This window comes from Danio rerio, chromosome 21, assembly GCF_052040795.2.
Source record: "Danio rerio strain M-AB ecotype USA chromosome 21, GRCz13ab, whole genome shotgun sequence".
Lineage (NCBI taxonomy): Eukaryota > Metazoa > Chordata > Actinopteri > Cypriniformes > Danionidae > Danio > Danio rerio.
The window spans coordinates 2,775,944-2,797,361 of NC_141041.1; the positions used below are offsets into that span (position 1 = coordinate 2,775,944).

At 39.0% G+C, this 21,418-nt stretch overlaps 3 protein-coding genes and 3 long non-coding RNA genes across 7 annotated transcripts in view; 3 read left to right on the forward strand and 3 right to left on the reverse strand.

The window, feature by feature from the left end:
• The window catches only part of LOC147838686 (uncharacterized), a 1,589,207-nt gene that overhangs the window by 685,949 nt on the left and 881,840 nt on the right, over positions 1-21,418 (forward strand). The window lies entirely within an intron of this gene.
• Positions 1-21,418, forward strand: part of LOC147838694 (uncharacterized) — a 200,245-nt gene that overhangs the window by 67,893 nt on the left and 110,934 nt on the right. The window lies entirely within an intron of this gene.
• znf1187 (zinc finger protein 1187) lies at positions 5,953-13,397 on the reverse strand. The gene is given in 3 exon segments (NM_001089563.1): positions 5,953-7,180; positions 12,408-12,527; positions 13,275-13,397. Coding segments are annotated over 2 exon segments (1,260 nt in total). The 5' UTR covers positions 12,466-12,527; positions 13,275-13,397; the 3' UTR covers positions 5,953-5,978.
• The window catches only part of cert1b (ceramide transporter 1b), a 355,936-nt gene continuing 342,874 nt past the window's right edge, over positions 8,357-21,418 (reverse strand). For both annotated transcript variants that reach the window (XR_015519789.1, XR_015519788.1), the window contains one exon: positions 8,357-8,723. The gene's annotated coding sequence lies outside the window, so the exon portion shown is untranslated. The remainder of the gene's footprint in view (positions 8,724-21,418) is intronic.
• LOC147831715 (uncharacterized) lies at positions 13,389-16,550 on the forward strand. The gene is made up of 2 exons (XR_015519843.1): positions 13,389-13,669; positions 15,301-16,550. It is a non-coding gene; the product is annotated as an uncharacterized LOC147831715 (long non-coding RNA).
• LOC110437787 (uncharacterized) lies at positions 16,328-21,345 on the reverse strand. The gene is made up of 2 exons (NM_001442770.1): positions 21,218-21,345; positions 16,328-17,599 (listed from the first exon to the last, which is right to left on the reverse strand). The coding sequence occupies exons 1-2, from the start codon at positions 21,219-21,221 to the stop codon at positions 16,572-16,574; spliced, it is 1,032 nt and encodes a 343-aa protein (NP_001429699.1). The 5' UTR covers positions 21,222-21,345; the 3' UTR covers positions 16,328-16,571.

The following is a 21,418-nucleotide window of genomic DNA, read 5'->3' on the forward strand; positions in this document are numbered from 1 at the left end:
GCTAGAATAAAAGCAGTTTTTAAACCCATTTTAAGGTCAAAATTATTAGCCCCTTTGAGGTATATATTTTTTCCAACCATCGTTATACAATAACTTGCCTAATTACCATAACCTGCCTAGTTAACCTAGATAAGCTTTTAAATGTCACTTTAAGCTGTATAGAAGTGTCTTGAAAAATATCTAGTCTAATATTATTTACTGTCATCATGGCAAAGATAAAATAAATCAGTTACTAGGAATGAGTTATTAAAACTATTATGATTAGAAAAAAATCTTCTCTCCATTAAACAGAAATTGGAAAAAAATAAACAGGGGGGCTAATAATTCTGGCTTCAACTATATAAATATATATTCAAGTAGCATGAAAGAATAGCATAAAAATAGCATAAGTAGCATAAAAAGATTTCTTAATATCAATTAATCTAAGTGATTTATAAATGTTTTAATTCACATAGGACTTCTACACAAAATGTTATTTTTTTAAGGAACCTCCGTTTGTGAAAGTAAAATTTTCCAGCAAGTATAAGAAAGTTCACAGTGGCTTCTAACGACCTGTTTTGGTTTTCAAAATAACAAATATCATCCTTAAGGTGCAAATTACCACTCATATTAACCTTGGAAAAGCAACATGAGCTCAAATCATTCCAAAACAATGATGAAAGCTCTTGTTCTCTCCAGACTGGACTATTGCAACTCTCTACTAGCTGGGCTCCCGGTTAACTCTATCAAACCTCTTCAGATGCTCCAGAACGCAGCAGCACGAGTGGTCTTTAATGAACCTAAAAGAGCACATGTCACTCCGCTGCTCATCCGTTTGCACTGGCTGCCAGTTGCTGCTCGCATCAAATTCAAAGCTCTGATGTTTGCTTACAAAGCGACTTCTGGCTGCGCTCCTTCTTATCTGCTCTCACTTCTGCAGATCTATGTGCCCTCCAGAAACTTGCGTTCTGTGAATGAACGTCGCCTCGTGGTTCCATCCCAAAGAGGGAAGAAAACACTTTCCCGAACTCTCACATTCAAACTGCCCAGTTGGTGGAATGAACTCCCTAAGTCTTTAAGTCTCACTCGCTGTCTTCAAGAAACGACTAAAAACTCAGCTATTTAGTCTCCACTTCCCTTACTAATCTGCAATTGCCTCTCTGACTCCTCCACTAACTACAAAAAATAAAAAATTACTAATGTTTTGCTTCTTACACTTTACAGACCTGAAACTTGCCTATAGCACTTATTCATTGTTGCTCTTATAGTTGTGTAAATTGCTTCCTTGTCCTCATTTGTAAGTCGCTTTGGAAAAAAGCATCTGCTAAATGACTAAATGTAAATGTAAATAATACATTGCATGAAAAAAACAAGTGACAAAAGTCTTCACACTCATTTTTTACAAAATGTGCAAATATCAGTAACATCACAATATTTGGATAAAAGTGCATTACATGGGTAAATATTGTGCAAATTTTAAAGTGCACCTCTTTTATTTTATTAGGAATACAGAATTTATATTGTAATAACCATGTTTTCCTCCACTGAATGTTTACAATTATACATTTATATATCACAAATCACAATTCAACAGTATTTAAGCAAATAACTTTTAATTTTAAGTTTTATAGACATTCAAACACACATAAGTAGCAAGACATAACATTTATGCATTGTAAATTACAGCCTGAAGTCTACGAAGATGGCAATAATTACTATTTTTAAACATAATCTGACATCAGATACAAACCATTTGGGTTTCTAGAACATAAGGGTTTCTGATCCATAACAATTAATGGTATGCATAACTGTCAGTATGTCTGTGTGCTTTGTCTAGTCTAATTAGCAGTTTAAGTGCAATTAAATTATAAACTGCAAAGTCAAAGTATAAACAGCAAAAGTGAACAGATTTTCCCCATCAGCAAATATTAATCCAAAGAAACAGACACCAGAAATAAAAGCAGAGCTACAACACCGTCGCTAATGACTAAATCACTGAGGAATACCCACAAGATAAATGTAAACATTGCTGAATTATAGCTCTGACAGGGTCATAACGGAGTTAAAATGACTGAAAAGTGCCCACGATTTACAGTTTGTGATCGTATCTCTGTTTTGTTGTGTTGATATGTGCTCCAAATATACGTAGCTTAAAACAGATTGAAATATGAGCGGTTTGTGCTGCGATTCTATGGAGATTTAGTGTAGCCGCCATTACGGCTCATTGTTTTTGTGCCCGCCAGCCTCCGCACAGGTCACATGACTGACACAGTGATGCCGCCTCCATGTAGATTTTAAACCCAGAAAATTAAAATAGTAGATAAAAGCTGAAAATCAGGCAATTATTCCCAACAATTAAAGCTAACACAGGGTTTTTCCTGGCTCAATATGAGGAATATATCATGAAATTGAAATGATCATGAAATTTTGGCTACTTGAAACAAACACATCTCGAATTATTCCTGTAATTTAGGCCTGTCATGATATCTGTTTTTATGTTGTACGATATATTGCACCAAAATATATCACAAGAAACAATATTATTGTCATTTAAGACCATTTCATGCCTCTTGTCATTATATAATGCCAGAATGTGATTAATAGTGAATACTAGAGTGTTTTTAACCATACTGACACTAACGGGCCCTATCATACACCCGGCGCAGTGTGGCGCAAGGCGTGGCGCAGTAGTCTTTTGGTAGTTTCAGCTTGGCGCAAGAGTCGTTTTGAGGCGTTGCGCTACGCTGTTTAAATAGCAAATGCATTAGCGCTCATATGTGCGTCCATAGGCGTTCTGGTCTAAAAAGGTAGGCGTTCTGAGGCGGACCGCTGGCGCGTTGCTATTTTGAGAAACTATAATAGATTTTTCATTAAACCAAAACTAACCCGGTCTAAACTCCAGCGCAGAGTTGCGCCTCGCTTACACACTGCTTAATACACACAAGAGAGCAATAGGCAAATATCTTTACATATGAAAAAATGTAAATATTAAGGATATATATAGGATATAATAAGAATAGATATAGGATATAAATATAAAGGATTAAAATATTATAAAACATATTATTTTCTAGCCTACATAAATATGAAAAACCACTGCCTTCATGCCTTCTTCATCTCGGGAGGCTTTTTCAGTCCATTCATAACAATTAGCTTTGGTATAATGTTATTATTATTAGCAGTATTATTTATTATATCCATATTTATATTTGTTTTATTAAAAACAAGCTTAGATTTGTCCACCTGTCAGGTTTTAGACCATATGGGACACAGCATGTGTTTTAGGATATAACTCAGGTTTTTGAAGACATTTTGTTATTATTGTTCATTTATTCGTTTGCTGGAAATTAGAACTGAATTTAGAAATAGTTTTGAAACGAATATTTGCGCTTAACAAACGCAATTAATTATTTATAGGCTAATTGATGTCTGTGCGTAAAGGTTTTCCTATCCAAGAGCGAAAGTGAAAGCAGATCAATTATCTCTCATTCTTGCGCAGTAGATGCTCTGTTTAACAATTTTCTGTTAAAAAACTGTGAACTGTTTGCTAGTGAAATGCTGTTTTTCCACTTAGACTTACTTTACGTCCTGTAAATAGTGAATGCGCTTTTGGCGCGACGCAGCTGGCTCTTAAAGGGAATGGGAGATGAGACTCTGATTCGTTTATTCTCAAAACACACCTATAACTCATTAAGAGAATAAGCTCAACCCTTTTAGACCATGCGCCATGACGCAAAGCACATTTTCCCGTCCTTAAATTAGCAAAAACGTGTCCTGACACGCCCCGAAAGCGTTTGCGCCCTGCGTATGGACCATCAAAATAGAGGTTTAACACCTCCAATAGAGATCGAGATGTTGCACGATCAGCTAAAATGTTGCTAGAATTGGTTTGCATGAATGGGCGATATATATATATATATATATATATATATTATTGACATTTTAGTCATTTAAAATAATATGATTATATAGAGAAATAAGTCTGTAAAATAACAGAAAATGTACTTAATTAGGCCTGTCATGATATGTATTTTTTATACGATATATTGCAAATAATTATATATTATTATAATAATTATTATTGTCATTTTTAGACCCTTTTAGGCCACTTATAATCATTATATAATGCTAGGATGAGAATATATAATATCATCATAATGCAAGTACACTCTTTCACAGAACACATCATATTTTATTATTGAGAAAATTTCATTTAGTTGTAGACATTTTAACTATTTAATAATGAGGCATTGGAATTAGACTGTGAATACGCATATCCTAAACAAATAATAATAAATGTCAACAAAAAAAGTGCAAGGTAAAGATTATCTGCGATATCTGCTACCAGATCTAATTTAAGTCATCAGACACCCACATGAAAATATCCTATAGTCATTTATAGCAAATACTACAGTGTTTTATTAACCATACTGGCACTGACACCTCTACTAGAGATCAGCTAAAATGTGGCGAGAATTGTTTTTTATGTATGGGCGATATATATTGCATCAACAGAAATGATTGAGGTCGTGTCCACGTGTTGTGTGATAAGTTAATATATTGATTATTGTGACAGGCCTACTGGTAACATCATCAAGTAAAACATCAATATCTTATATTTAAGGCTAACATTAAGGGCTCAACACAATAAGGCGCAAAATGTGTATGGTGCAGCTTGTTGCAATTTTCAGACCAGCGCAACTCCAATTTACACATTTTGCACCTCACTGTTTTAATAATTCATTTGTGCCCCTTTGAGGACTCATGGGTGTTCTGATCTATAAAGTAGGTGTGTTAAGGTGCATTGTTGGTGCATTGCTATTTTGAGGAACTGAAATAAACCATGCCACTGGTCCAAAGTCCAGAGCAGAGCGCATTAGTAATGCGCCTTTGCATATCCAAATGCTTACACACTGCTGAATACACACAAGATGATCAGCAACACGCAAATATATTTACAGATGAAAACAATTAAAGGATTAAAATGATCCAGAAATGATGAATTTCTACATCAATATAAACAGCACTGCCTCCATGCCTCATCTCGGGGGGCTTTTTCAGTTTGTTCATGAAGATCTGGATCTGTATAATGTGATTATTATTAGCAGTATTATTGATTATATGCATATTTATATTTGCTTTAATAAACACAAGTGTAGATTTGTCCAGCTGTGGGGTTTTGGAGACGTCTGCATCACCATATGGGGAATAAGAACAGGCTGTGTGTTTGAACATAACTCAGTTTTCTGACCACACTTCATTATTATTGTTCATTTATTCCTTTGCTGGAGATTAGAACTGAATTTAGAAATACTTTTGAAACAAATCTTTGAAATTAAACAAAATTAAATATGTGGGCTGATGGATGTGTTCAGTGGAGTGAGTTTCTGTTTCCTTACCCCAAAGTAAAGGAGTAAAAGTAGAGGCTAAAGTAAAGAGGCTGAATGGAGGAGGCTCGTTCTTTATCCTTGCGCTGCAGATGCTCTGTTTAACTGTTTTCTCACTAGTGAAGCGTTCAGTTTTTACACTTATAAAGTCGCCATATAATTAGCAAATGCACCATGGAGCGATGCAACTGACTCCTAAAGGGAATGAGAGGCGAGACTCTGATTGGTTTAATGCAGGTTATGCCCAAAACACAGCCAGAACTCATTAAGAGAATAAGCACAGTCCTGTTAGACCATGCGCCAGGTGCAGAGCGTATTTATCCCTCCTTAAAATAGCAAAAGTGTATTCAGACACATCCTTAATGCTATTGCGCCAGGAGCTTTAGACTTTGCGCTTAGTTCGTTAAAATAGAGCCCTAAATGTAATTAAATATACGACCCGTGCTTGAGCATCACTTGTGGTCTAAATAAACGTTGTCTTTTTACTTAATGTGAGGGTTGTGTCCACCTTGTAATTCTCTAAGCAGGAAAAACCCTGTAACAGGTGCTAACGTTGTCTTAGTTAAACATTTAACACACTCACAAGTTTTAGAAAATGTAGCCCACGATCCTTTAATTTGAAGAGCACCGACTATGAGATTTCTTATGAGATTTCAGGTCTCCTAAAAAAGCGAAGCTCTTCCCACAGTGCGAACAGCTGTACGGTTTCTCCCCGGTGTGAGTCCTCTGGTGCGTCTTCAGGTTATATGACGTACTGAAGCTCTTCCCGCAGTCCGAACACACATGAGGTCTCACTCCGGTGTGAACGCTCATGTGAATCTCCAAAGTGTCCAGTCGTAGAAACCTCTTTCCGCAGAAAGAGCAGACGTGAGGCTTCACGGGGATGTGAACTTTGCGGTGCGCTCTCAAATACGACGCGCAGACGAATGTTTTGTCGCACTGATCACAGCTGAAGGACTTCACTCCGGTGTGAGTGGCCAGATGATCTTTGAGGACGCTGTTATAAATGAAACGCTTCCCACACTGAGTGCACGCAAACGGTTTCTCCCCGGTGTGAATCATCTGGTGCGTTTTCAAGTGGCTCGACGTGCTAAAGCTCTTCCCGCAGTCGAAACACACGTGAGGTCTCATTCCAGTGTGAACGCTGTTGTGGATCCTTAAGTTCTCCAGTCGGGAAAAGCCCTTTCCACAAAAGGAGCAGACATGTGGCTTGGCTCCGGTGTGAACTTTCAGGTGTTGCTTTAACTGAGATTCAAAGACAAACGTTTTATCGCAGTGATCGCAGCTGAAGAGATTCACTCCAGTGTGAAAACGCTGATGATCCTTGAGGTTTTTCCGGATCCTGAATCTCTTTCCACACTCAGAGCAGCTGAAGGGTTTTTCTCCAGTGTGAACCATCGTGTGAACGTCCAAATGCTCTTTACTTTTAAAACCCTTGCCGCACTGAACACAGTTGAATGGCTTTTCGCCAGGGTGAATCATCATGTGGGAATCTAGCCGGTGTTTGTCTGCGAAGCTCTTTCCACATTCGGTGCACGCGAATGGCTTTTCTCCGGTGTGGAACTTCTCGTGTCTGGCAAGGCTGTTTTTATATTTGTAACTCTTCCCACACTCGGAGCAGGTGAACTGTTTTTCTTGCGTGTGCATCTTCATGTGGTCATTAAGTGTCGATTTACGCTTGTAACTCCGTCCACACTCGGAGCAGATGAACGATACGCTGCTTCCACTATTTTCGTGGTCTTGTTTCGGTGTGTAATGTTCACTTTGAGGACATTTAGACGAATGCTGTTTGTCGTCATTCGCTTCCGTCCGATCTAAAATTGAATTATTAAATTAGCATACTTCAACTGAAGAAACACACACTTAGTACACAGCACATTCATCAGGGATAAATTACCGGTGTTAAAAAAGTTTCAGAATAAAATGCTGACATTATAGTGTTATATATTGATAAATTGGCGACGCAGTGGCACAGTGGGTAGCACAATCGCCTCACAGCAAGAAGGTCGCTGGTTTGAGCCTCGGCTGGGACAGTTGGCATTTCTGTGCGAGTTTGCATGTTCTCCCCGTGTTGGTGTGGGTTTCCTCCAGGTGCTCCAGTTTCCCCCACAAACACATGCGCTATCAGGGAATTAGGTAAATAATTTGTAGTGTATGTGTGTGAATAAGAATTTATTGGTGTTTCCCAGTGATGGGTTGCAGCTGGAAGGGCATCAGGGGCCTCATGTATCAACGCTGCGTACGCACAAAATCTTTGCGTACGCCAGGTTTCACGCTCAGAATCGCTCACGTTTGGATTTACTAACAATAAACTGAACGTGGGAATGTGCGCAGCTTCACGGCAGCTTTATGCCTGGCGTACGCACATTTTTTGCGTGTCTGTTTATTTCCATTGGCGACTCCTAGAGGCAGTTGTGTTAAATTCCTCTCTACAAAGTGTCTGAGCCTTGCATTGGCAGCTGTATGAGACGGGTTCATCTAGCAGGTATATAAGGTTTCCATACCATAAAGTTGACCAGCCAAACATTAAAGCACAATTTGCAGCGGTCGCCTGTTTTCCCAATGTAATCTGAGCGATCTTCCGCACGCACATTGCTATAAAGACACTATCTGAAGATGAATTTGCATGCGTGAATCAGAAACATTTCCATTCAATAGATGTGCAAATAAAATATGATGCACAAACTTATTGATGATTCCTACTTGTCTTTCTCGTGATAAATAGTTGGCAAAATCTGATATGTAGCGGGGGAAAAAAGAAGAAAGAGTTCATAAGACGCTGGATTCGAACCGAGTTCATGCTCGAACGTGTAAAAACATGTTGACATGCGTTTTACGAGCTGCGCCACTGAGACTGATATGGGTACTGTAACATTTTACACCTATAAATCACACAATTTTTTTTCTAATTCACTCAGTGCGATGTTCAGACCCAACCGTGTTAACTGCATCAGCTAAACTCTCCCACTCTATTTTTTTCTTTTGTTGTTAATTGCGGAGAACAAACTTGCAAATAACACGGCTTTTCTCCGGTCTACCTCTGAAAGGAGCACCTACAATTCACATTCTGTTGAAAGTTTCTCTTCTTGCTTGCTTTTGCCGTTGCTTTTTCGTTGGGTTTTGCCAAAGTAGAGTCATTTGCATATTCATACGGGGGCGGAGGCAGGGAGGGGTTTTGTGCTTGTGCATGTTGCGCTCAGTTTCACGTTCATTCAAATGTACTAAAGAATATGCGTGGGATTCGGCGTTGGCAGTGTTTCATACATCTGAATTTTTTTCTGCGTACGCACATTTACAGCTTTGTGCGTACGCAATGTTTTAGTATGATTTCCACGCAAGTCTTAGTACATGAGGCCCCTGTTGTGTAAAACATATGCTGTATAAGTTGGCGGTCCATTCCGCTGTGGTGACCCCAGATTAATAAAGGGACTAAGCTGAAAAGAAAATGAATGAATGAATCAAGTTTGATAAATGAACACTATCAGAGTTGGAAGCTGATTTGATCCAGTGAAAAATTAAGGAGTTGCAGCTAAACCAACATCCGGGAAGTCTAATGTTGGTTGTCAAGTGTTAATATGTTTTGTTGATAAAAATTATTTAAGAAATAATTGTATTTGTACACTGAAGTTTACTTTTCGCGGTTTTGCAGATTTTTAATTTTTTTTTTTACACAACTGTTATACATAATTTACATACAGTTAATGTCAGAATTATTAGCCTCCCTGAATTATTAGCCCCCCCTGTTTATTTCTTCCCCCCATTTTTGTTTAACAGAGAGAAGATTTTTTCAGCACATTTCTAATCATAATATAGGGCTGTGCAATTAATCGAAAATCTGATTTCGATTTTGGCTTCTAACGATTATGAAAAACTATTAATCAAGATAAACGATTATTGCATCATAAACCGCCCCCTTTCCAGTTGTAGACGTGTTGCTCTTAAAAGCGCGAAAGACCGCATGAAGCCTGGTTTATACTTCTGCGTCAAGTGACCGGCGCAACTCACGGCGCAGGCAACGCGTGTAGCTGTGCATTTATACTTCTGCACGCTGTCTCCGTTGGTCTGCATTAACACTTCCGAAACGCTAGTGGGCAGTGAGGTGTAAATGTTCCTCTGTGTCGAGTTTCTTCGCTTCTGTTTTGCTATTCTGAACACTTCCTGGATGTACAAGTGACTCAAACTCGCTCATTTTGAGGCAGGAACCGGCGGACGTGCAACAACTTTAACCATGAGGTAAACACAGAACAAAACTTTCCATCCGGAGCTCCTTCACGGGACTCCACACTTGTAAACAATCGTTCGCGCCATTCGCACGGCTCTCGGTCCCGCCCAGACTCATCGGCGCTAGCAAGCCGACCAATCACAGAGCTTGTGTTATGCGTTGTTGCGACGTGTAGTTACAATTTTTGAGAGGTGCACGTCAGTGACGGCCACGGCGATGGGCTATGCGTCAGCGCCGTAGCATACGCCGGTGTTTGACGCAGAAGTATAAATCAGCCTTGATTCTGTGCGTGTGTGCGGCGCGCACACACAGTCACAACAGAAGCATGCGGTCAGCATTCTGTCTCACTCGCACACCGAGACGAGTAGAGCGCCACATCTAAAGCGCTTTAATGGTCAAATAGGTGTCAAAACGCGGTGTTTGGTGATTATTTATGTTAGCCCTCATTTGTGTAATGAACAAACGAGTTGAGAATCAAAAGACACGTGAAAGAGAAACCATTAAAGAGACAGCGCGCGATAATCCTTCCGCCGCCTGTTTTTATGATTATTAATCAAACAATAAATGGAGAACCTGCCTCTCTGCTCTTGACTGAAAGACTGCTGCAGCTAAAGTGTTTTTCTTACTGTAAGGATGCTTATAACACAGTTTGTTTCATATTTATATTCTATTGTATTTATTTCTCTTTCCTTTGCAGGGTGGAAAATAACTGTGCAGTTGAAGTCAGAATTATTAGCCCTCCTGAATATTAGCAGCCCTTTTCTCCCCAATTTCTGTTTAATGGAAAGAAGATTTCTGAACATAATAGTTTTAATAACTCATTTCTAATAACTGATTTCTTTTATCTTTGCTATGATGACAGCACATAATATTTGACTAGAATTTTTTTTAAATACAAGCATTCAGATTCAAAGTGTGATTTACAGGCTTAATAAGTGTAATTAGGCAGGTCATTGTAGAACAGTAGTTTCTTCTGCAGACAATCAAAAAATATATTGCTTAAGGGGGCTAATATTATAGACTTTAAAATGGGTTTCAAAATATTTAAACCTCCTTTTATTCTGGCCAAAATAAGAAAAAAAAACTTTCTCTAGAAGAAAAAATATTAGAGGAAATACTGTTAAAATTCCTTGCTCTGTTAAACATCATTTGGGAAATATTTATTTAAAAAAGAAAATCTCAGGAGCGCTAATAAATTTTTACTTTAACAGTAATCGTTTTGAATAATCTTGATTACAATTATGACCAAAAGAATCGTGATTATGATTTTTCCCAAAATCGAGCAGCCCTATCATAATAGTTTTCATAACTCATTTCTAATAAGTGATTTATTTTATCTTTGCATGATGACAGCAGGCCCAGATTGGCTAATCGGAAGGATTAAGAGAATTCCAGGTGGGCCGGTCTGTTTTTTGGCCGTGACGGCCGGTGTCCCTAGCTGCTTGCACTCAGAAGTCGTGCTTTTTCCATTTATTTATTTATTTGACCATAGCTTCACTCTTTTTATTCATTATTTTGCAGCTGCTCAGCACTTTTTCTTTATTTTCTTTATGCCCCGTGAGCACAATACAGCCTTCAGGTTAATGATGACGTAACTATCATTTGACCGCAAACAGCGGCAACTAAGTGAAAATAAGAAATCGAATAATTAATATTATTGAATATTACACCTGCTCAATGAAAATTAGATGATTCATTATCTTAATTATTCTGACATAACTTTCTCTTAATGGTCTTACTGTAGTAGAATACAGCCTGAGGTGGATGTAGCGTTTTGCAAAAAAATAAAATAAAACAATAAATGTTGTGTTGTGCACATTCTAGCCAAAACTAACTCAGAATCTTGTTGTTATTAATCAGTCTTTGTAAATACTATTCCATATACAGTTGAAATCAGAATTATTATTATTAGAATTATTAGTTATTAGAATTATTAAGTCAGAATAATTTTTTTCTTCTTTTTTAAATATTTCCCAAATTATGTTTAACAGAGCAAGGAAATTTTCACAGTATGTATGATAATATTTTTTCTTATGGAAAAAGTCTTATTTGCTTTACTTCGGCTTGAATAAAAACAGTTATTAATTTTTTAAAAACGATTTTTGGGACAAAATTATTAGCCCCTTTAAGCTATTTTTTTTCGATAGCCTCCAGAACAAACCATCATTATACAATAACTTGCCTAATTACCCTAACCTGCCTAGTTACCTAATTAACCTAGTTAATCCTTTAAATGTCACTTTAAGCTAAATAGAAGTGTCTTCAAAATTATCAAGTAAAATATTATTTACTGTCATCATGGCAATGATAAAATAAATCAGTAATTAGAAATAAGTTTTTAAAACTTTTATGCTTAGAAATGTGCTAAAACAATCTTCCCTCCATTAAACAGAAATTGGGGAAAGAAATAAACAGGGGCGCAAATTATTCAGGGGGGCTAATAATTCTGACTTCAACTGTATTTATGATGTATAGTTTTTTAACCAATTTAAAATGTTTGACAATGTTAAGATAATATGTTGCATTTTGGCATGGTTTTTGACTTATTTATGAACTATTTATGGACATAAAGTAAAAAAAAATATCCTGGATTTGAAAATATTGTGTTCCTGGCCTTCACTGAGCTCAAGTAATAGTTTAATGTACAAAAATTGTGAATGAACTTGACTGATGATGTCTTAAATAATTATGTCAAACAACCAAAATGGATACATCTCGTTTTGCAACGAACCTCTTCATATCTAGTTTCAGATTCAGTGTTGTTAACAATCTTAAATGTTCCTCATTAGTCATTAATAAGAAAGACTATAAACACAAACCTATCAGTTCCTCTGTCTCTTCCTCTTTTATTCTGCAGGGTTCATCCTCAACCTCCATCTTCACTACAGTATGTCAGTTGTTTCTCCTGCAGTAAATCCTCCTGGTTGCTTTTTCTTCAGCTGTGGGAAGATAAGAATGTCCATATTTATGCTTAAAGTGTAATGGTGATTTAGCTAACAAATGGGAAACCAAATAGATTTCCTCCAAACTGTTTCCATTTCATCCATGGAACGACTCTGTATTAAAACTTGTGTTTCAGTGAATTGAGCTCATTCAGCATTTGCAGATACTTTACACACTACCGATCATCTAGTGCTGCATATGGTCTTTGGATGGTCATTGAGAAACCAGACGATCAATCCAATTGCTTTACTTTAATAGCTGATATGTATAGCTTGTCTGGACTGGAAAGGTCATTTTAGGGTTTCTACAACAATGAATAAAGCAGAAAAAGATGCAAAATTTAAACAAACTGATACTATTATGTGGCAAAAGACACATTTGAGTAGTATTAATTATGATATTAGCTTAATATTTCACCAACACACAACTGGAAATAACAAGAAACAAGCATGTTTAGATGCTAGCCCTGTATAAAATGCTTTAGTTTGGCAAACGACAAACACCTTTTGAGATTCCTAAATAGATGTATTCCTCTATTCAGCTTAATTTGTAATAACTTTTGGCGGTCTATAGCTACTTTTAAGTCTTTTTGACGATCTAATCTGATTATTGCAGCCCAAAACATGACAATCACTGATCGTTTTAGTAGTAGCTGATAATCACGCATGTTTTGGACTCATTAAAATAAACTGACTATTTAGATGTAGATCTCTGAATGTATTTAATAAGGCGAATGTACTTACAATGTGCTAAAAACAGCTAATTTAGAGAATAATGAACGGCTGTTTCACTTCTCATGTTTATGTGCTTTCCCTCTTCTTCTTCTTCTCTTCTTCTCGTGGACTCGGATGTTCGTCACTGTTTTCGGTGTTCGAGCACCACCACTGGCGGAAGTTATACACACAGTATAACTTTTAGTACAACCGTACAGCAAAACAGATTTATTTCCCACGTAAAACGATTCAAGATCGCGTTCATCTAATTTGCTTAAACTAAACATTCTACAGTATGGCTATATATTTACAAGCAAGGATTCTGACACACAAACGTGCAGCAGACGCTTTACAAAAGTTGAGTGTATAAAGGGAGAAACACGTCAAACTTATGAAATGTGAGGGCTCATGGAATCAACTTAAAGGTGAGGAATGGACTGTCTTTAACAGCTTGTGACATCACCTGACACTTTATCTGAGTACATTTACATGAACACCAATACTCTGGTTTTATAATTAGGAAAATACTCTGATCAAGGGTCTACTACGTAAACAGTGATTTTTGATTATCTTAAAAGACTACAGACACAAACTGCAGAGGAAACATGTATAGGCTGGTGACGTAATGACGTTGATGGATCTATGTGCTATAATATGTAACTGGGAATCATGAACGTAACATTCAAAAAGCAGCTCATGTAAACACCCGAATCATGTCTTATTCAGATCATTAGATCACTGACGTCCATGTAAAAGTAGTCACAAGCCCCAAACCCAGAAAAAAGATGTTCCCTGATTTTGATGAGAGCCTTTCCACAGGTTAGTGGTAAGCTAATGTGTTAATAGCATAACGCAAACCTTGCATTTATGCTAACAAACAAATGATCAAAAGAAATATATTAATGCGATTCAAATAAATAAAATATGAATTGATGTTTACTTTAAACTTATTATAAATATATATTTATATTGTTCAATCATAATGATAAATATATATATTTTTTGTCGATTGATTTTGTGGCTAAAAAGTAATGGTTCAGGCACCGGTACCGTTTTAAAAGTATCGATTTAGCACTGGTATCGAAAAAACCTAAACGATACCCAACCCTATCCCTGACGGTAAAGTTTGTGATCCATCTGAAAAACCACCCTTTGGGTTGGGTGAAGTGAAATGCCCAAATGCCCAAATGTTAAAAACATAGCAGAAGCTACTAGTGGTGGGCAAAGCAAGGGGCATCACACGGGGCGTCAGCGTCAACGCTTCCCATTCACTTGGAATGGGTGACGTCAGGCGTTGCCGAACTGCATTGTGGATCCGTCAGCGCCGCTTCAGAAGCGTTGCTCGCTGCAGAAGTTGGGACTAGCTCAACTTTTCAAGCACCAACGGAAGCGTCAGCCAATCAGATCGCTGTATGCAAATACACCAGCTAGACAGTGGCCTATTGCTGACTGAATTTCATTGGCTGACGCTTCTATGACGATCGTTTCAGCCCCAACTTCAGTCAAGCGTTGACGCTGAAGCCCCGTGTGAATGGGGCGTGAAACAGTCGAAGCAAATGTGTCGAAGCTTCAAAACCTGCCTCTACAGTGACACCTGGTGGTCATTTTTAAATGTATTGCTCTGGAACAGCTTCAGCTAAGAACAGTTGAGCAAACAGGTATTAAACCCCACTTTGTATAATTGAACCTACAACTGATGGAGTGGAGTGGTTAAGGTTCCTGACTACCGTGCAGGAGTAGTGGGTTCGAATCCAGGCTGACACAGCTTTATTTAAATGCTTCAACATCTGTTCTAAATGCTTTGTTCTTGTATCGTTTTGTTTCAACATTGGTCTGACATCCGAATACACACCTTGTGAATAAATAGGTCTTGTTTTGGTTATAAAACAGGGTTGTTGCTTGAAGTTACCAGGAATTATTTATATTATTCATTAAATTTCACATTGTATTTTATTAACGTCTACCCAAAACCTAAACGCAACCATCACAGTACTGTAAAGAAAATATTGTTTTACATTCATTCATTCATTTATTTTCTTTTCTTGTATTTTCTTAGTCCCTTTATTAATCCGGGGTTGCCCCAGCGGAATGAACCACCAACCTATCCAGCAAGTTTTTACGCAGCGGATGCCCATTCAGCCACAACCCATCTCTGGGAAACATCCACACACATACACACACTACGGACAATTTAGCCTACCCAATTCACCAGTACCGCATGTCTATGGACTGTGGGGGAAACCGGAGCACCCGGAGCAAACCCATGCAAAGGCAGGGAGAACATGCAAACTCCACACAGAAACGCCAACTGAGGCGAGGTTCGAACCAGAGACCTTCTTGCTGTGAGGCGACAGTACCTACTGCGCCACTGCCTTGCCTATTGTTTTACAGTGTTACAAAAATGATGCTAAATTGATGGCGTATCAGCAGCTGTATCCTATCTAGACTACACCATAAAACTGTAACATGAATAAAATACATAAACTCATGATTTTGGAGTATTTGCACAAGTTGGGATTCGAACCCAAAATCAATTTGAAGCACAGTAACAATGTGCACACGCACGGCCCACTGGGCCATATGAGGCGGAGAAGTTTCTGACCTTGTCAGTCAAATGGAGATTCGCCAAATCTCGAAATGCTTCTGAACTGATTGATGTTTTAAATCGCTTAAGTCATGTGACCAGGTGTTTTGAAACACTTTAGTCACATGACCTGGGTGTTTCAGATCATGCTTCGGTGCAGTGTTTCGAAACACTTACGCTTCGGGATCTCGACACTGTGTCGAAAACGTCAGTCATCCCTAGAAGCTAAACACATCACAATTACAGAGGGTCAGACTAAATTGAAAAGATAGCACAAATATTTCTGGCAGGTTTAAGGCCAGTTGGCAATAACCAGTTTGCCTTGGTGTGATTTTATCACATCTACTTAAAGTGATCTCACAGTGGAGAGAATTTGGAAAGACGAGTCCCTGATTAATGATTTAAAGAAAAAACTTGACCTTTTATATTTCAGTACATACATGGGAACTTACCTGAAAAGCCAGTAACACACACGTAAGCCACCACGCGCATGCATGTATTGTTGTCTATTTGAGTTGGTTTTATTCATTGAAAATGGGACAGAGCTGTATATTATTGTAGTGTGTGTGCATATGTAGATTGTAGACACGTTCGTGTGTGAGTGTATATATACGATATTGCATATGTGTAAATTTTTTAATGCAACTATTAAACAATCTATTCTTCTACACAACTGATTTATATTGTGAAACACAATCCAATAAACATTTCTTAATGGAGTTCACCTTTGTCCACTTGATTATTTACACACAGATGTGGTCTTCTGTATCTAGTGGATATTGGAAATTGGACATTAAACAGCAGGTTGTCCATAGCTGATTAACAGAACCTGAAAGTGCAAGAGGAACGGCTGTGTCCCAGATATGGTACTCCTTTATTCTCCTGATAGCTCTATCTACCAGTATTCTTAGACGAGCAATGCTTTGTGTTTTTTCTGTGTTCTCCTTGCTGAAGCATGCACCTCTTTCGAATGGAGGGATGATGAGGCATGCACCAACATCTGACAGCATCTGATCGATGTCGAAGCCTTTATTGGCCATGCATGCATCTCCAGGCTCAAGTAACTGGAGAATTCCACACTGCTTGGTTATTTCTTGGTCAGATATGGACCCGGTGAAGAGCTTGGAAACGAAGGTGATCACACCACATGGGGCAATACCTATGAGAGCCTTGAAAGTGGTGTGATTTTTGTAGACTGAAAGCGTTTCAGACTGTAATGCAAGCGATGATGGAGATTCGCATCTAATTTCTGTGCAGTCCACAATCACTCTCAGATCTGGACAGTGTTCTGCGAATTTAGCTGGCATCAGTGCTTTGACCTGTTCCCTTGACATCCAGATAGGCAGTGACCCCAAGACAAGGTATAAATAGTTGGCCCATGTGATGATCACTCTGCTAACAGTGGCGGTGCTGATGCCAAAAATGTCTGCTATAACCTTCTCTTTTAGGCCAGCAGCAACACGACAGCAGTACAGGAACAGCTCATCCACAAGCGCAAGTTTACGGTTTGAACCTGGATTTTCAACAGCACCAGTGTTTATCTGTGCTTTACTCCAGTACGCTAATCTGGAGGCTGATGGGGCAACTGATTCCCAAAATATCCAGAATACTTTCTCAGATGGGAACCGAGTGTAAAATCTAAAGTCCTCATCAGTTGCGCAGTATCTGTTAATGTGTAATTTTGAGGCGGATAGATCACGGAGTTGGACTTGTAACTGTCTGACCTTGGCCTCTAGCTCTCTGATTCTTTGAGCAGCAGCATCCAAATGTCCTGAAAGGTACAAAACACATGAAATGTGAATATACACACACACATATATTTCATATATTATAACACATACATACAGAGCTTTCATGCCCGTAGCCAGGGGGGGTTCAGGTGGTTCGAATGAACCACCCCCCACGGCCAAAAGGTCCAGAATTTGTCCTTTAATTATTTTATCTAATTTAATATTATATAATGTATTTACTATACAATTAATATAATATATTTATATTCAATATATATTGTAATAAAGTGTCATTTTAAGTAACTATGGCCAATTATTCGAATCCCATAGAGCCTCAAAGCGGTAAAGTCTAGATCGGATATGCGGCCGGCCGGAAGTGCGATATGCACATTAATAAAGCAGCATATTTTTATGACACTGTATAACAATAATTGATATTTTTACAGTACTGTGAGGGTTGGGTTTAGGGTTGGGGTGGGGGTAGGCATTAAAAAATACATTTTATTGGGTAATTTAATAGATAACATAACTAATAGTACATAACTGTAGTACAACTACAGTTTTTACATTACTGTGACGGTTGGGTTTAGGGTTGGGGTGGGGTTGACGTTAATAAAATACAACAAATGAGAAATTTAATAAATAATAGAAATAATTTGCGTTAACTTCCGGCTGCAAACTTTTCCGCTCTAGCAACAACCCCTCAAAGCCACAATATTATTACGCGAGTCACATGACATAACCCACTGAGTTGTAACATTTGAATCTTTGATGCGACATCCATAGATACTGAGTAAAGCCTGGTTTATACTTCTGCGTCAAGTGACTGGCGTAACCAACGGCGCATGCATCGGCACGTTTGCCGATTCCTGCCTCAAAATGAGCGAGTTTGAGCCACTTGTACATCCCGGAAGTGTTCAGGAAAAGCAAAAAAGTAGCGAAGAAACTCGACACAGAGGAACATTTACACCTCACTGCACACTAGCGTTTCGGAAGTGTTAATGCAGACCGGCAGAGACAGCGCGCAGAAGTATAAATGCACAGCCACGCGCGTTGCATGCGCCGTGGGTTACGCCGGTCACCTGACGCAGAAGTATAAACCAGGCTTTATACTTCTGTGTCAAACGCCGGCATATGCTACAGCGCTGACGCATAGCCCTTCACCTCTCAAAAAAATGTAACTACACATCGCAACGACGCATAGCGTAAGCTCTGTGATTGGTCGGCTTGGTAGCGCTGACGAGTCTGGGCGGGACCGAGAACCGCGTGAATGGTGCAAACCTGATGGAGCGATTGTTTACAAGTGTGGAGTCCCATGAAGGAGCTCCGGATGGAAAGTTTTGTTCTGTGTTTACCTCATAGTTAAAGCTGTTGCACGTCCGCATGCGTTGCATGCGCCGTGGGTTACGCCGGTCACTTGACGCAGAAGTATAAACCAGGCTTAAGAGAGCCGCTCCCACTTGCCACTTTGGCTGGTTGGAAATAATTGTTACATTGTCGTTTTCTTAAAGCTGGGTTCGACAATAAGGATGGCCCAAAATGTTATCTTAGAATCAAGAAGCAGCACGACTGACTAAAAAAAACTGTGTTCGCGCGAGCAAAAGCAGGTGACTATGAGATGATGATTACTCGCGCGCACTGGTGATGTGATGCGCGCGACTGTTAAAAAGCGAGCGCGCTCCCGTTAACTTGCACAATCAACCGTGGGTAGAGGAAGCGCAACTGCTGCGATCGGTTCTTTTTGAAATAGAACAGACAATAATGCTCGTGCACCAGGAGTCCTGCTGCTTACCAGAGCTCAAGATTGAAAAATATATTTACATACATCCTTTTGTAAGCAGCAGCAGTAACTGCTTTTGTTTTAATTATTGTTTGAACAGATTATTAACAGGCCTAACATTACTTGTGTGCACGTGATTATCCTTTTATTATCACACACGGTATATTTCACCTGCTTTCTTTTGCTTACAGTTATTTTTGTTACATTTTAATTATCATCCTTTACAATAACATTGCTTTAATATGACATTAACTCCCCATTTATGTGTAGTTACTGCTGATCTGGGACCTTTAGCCAGGACAGATTACTGTGCATATTGTAGATACATGACAATAGACCTTTTTAAACGTCAATTTAAAAAATAAAAGTTTTCTTGAATAAAAAGTACATGTGCAGCTATTGCTTGTTTGGACACATTTAAAATTTGTGGCAAATAAATGATTGGTTTTTTTTTTTGTGTGTGTGTGTGGTCAGAGATAAATTTGGTAAATGCTTCATTTTAAGCCCTAAAAAAGTCATGTGAAATAAAAAGTAATTGCAATGCGACACAACAACCCATTTGCTCGTGCACACTAAGCAAGCTTATACACAACACACACACAAAAAATGAAATGAATGAGTAGGCATGTGGACAACACAACATCTAAACTAAGTAATTTTAGCATGTCAAAGTCAAATTTATGCAGATAAAATATATTTTACAAACAACAAGTGTGGCTAGTGAAAATGGGGAATGGCTGGTAATGTTGGAAATCTACTAGCCACAGTGGCTGGTGATCAAAAAAGTTAATGTCAAGCCCTGCATGCATGTAGGCTATGTAAACTATCTATAAATACAGTATATACGTTCATAATTTAAATATAATAACTTGTCTTTTTAAATAGAAATGTTTCCTGCAGTAAATACCAGGTGATGGTTGGCATGCATAGTCGTGGTCTGCTTGAGGGAGTATCGGCACAGATACGGCTGGAGCAGTGGGGTCAACACGAACATCGACACCAAGCCGAGCACTAGCCCGTTGAAAAGCCGACTCTCGTGTAAGGGTGCTTTCACACCTGTGAATCGATTCAGTTGTTCCGAAACAGAGATTACAATTGTTACATTGTTGCTCTTTGCTCTTGGAGCGGTTCGCTTTCACACTGCAAAGCAAAAGAGCTAAAACAAGTCACGTGCGAGTAAACTCTCCTTACATTGGTCAGAGTGTCAGGATTTATTTTGCAGCGTCCCGCTCAGCTGTCAGGAGAGGTGGTGGTTTGGTGGTGATTGACAGGGTGCACGCGCGCGACATGTCTGAGGAGAGACGCGGTGGGGAGGGGTGAGAAGGGTGCGCGACGATGCCTATTTGAAGGAGGGAGAGGCAAGATTACCGGGAGATCATCACTCGTTTGCGGGCATCCGGAGACTCGCGAAACTTCCCGCCATACTCATAACTCTCTCTTCATATAGCCGTAAGCCTATTACGTATGCATAAAACACTGTGATATAACCGCGCTCGGATCGGATCGCTTTCTCACTGCAATCGAACCGCTCCAGGGTTCGTTTCAATCGAGCCGAGACCACCTCATTCAAGCGATCTCGGAGCGATTACTTTGGCGCGGAACAGAGCGCGATTACCCTGTTCACATATGCCAATCGAACCGCGCTAACTGGGCAAACGAGATACGTTCCGAAACAAAAGTGTAGGTGTGAAAGCACCCTAACTTTGTCAATACTCCAGTTATTCCAGGAAAAAAGGCGAGGTGCAGCACCGGGATTTATCTTCCTCCTTCCACTTATGGTTGTGTAAATATCGTCCGCTTTGAAGTGCATACTGCACACGAACGTACTCCCGCGTTTAATTTGAAAGAAAGGACCTTCCTCCCGTCTAATAAATTTTACCCATGACTTCCTCTGTCCTTCATCTTTCGGGAAATCGTGGAAACTGAGGTAAGGGTGACGTTTTTTTGAGTTTGAGCAGCCGGGAACGCTGCAATAACAGCGACGAGACGACGCCATTTCTCCTTACTACATTATTGCATTGAAACCGGATGTTGTGATACGCTGTTTCGCTTACCGGAACCAGGAAGTGTGAAAAAGAGA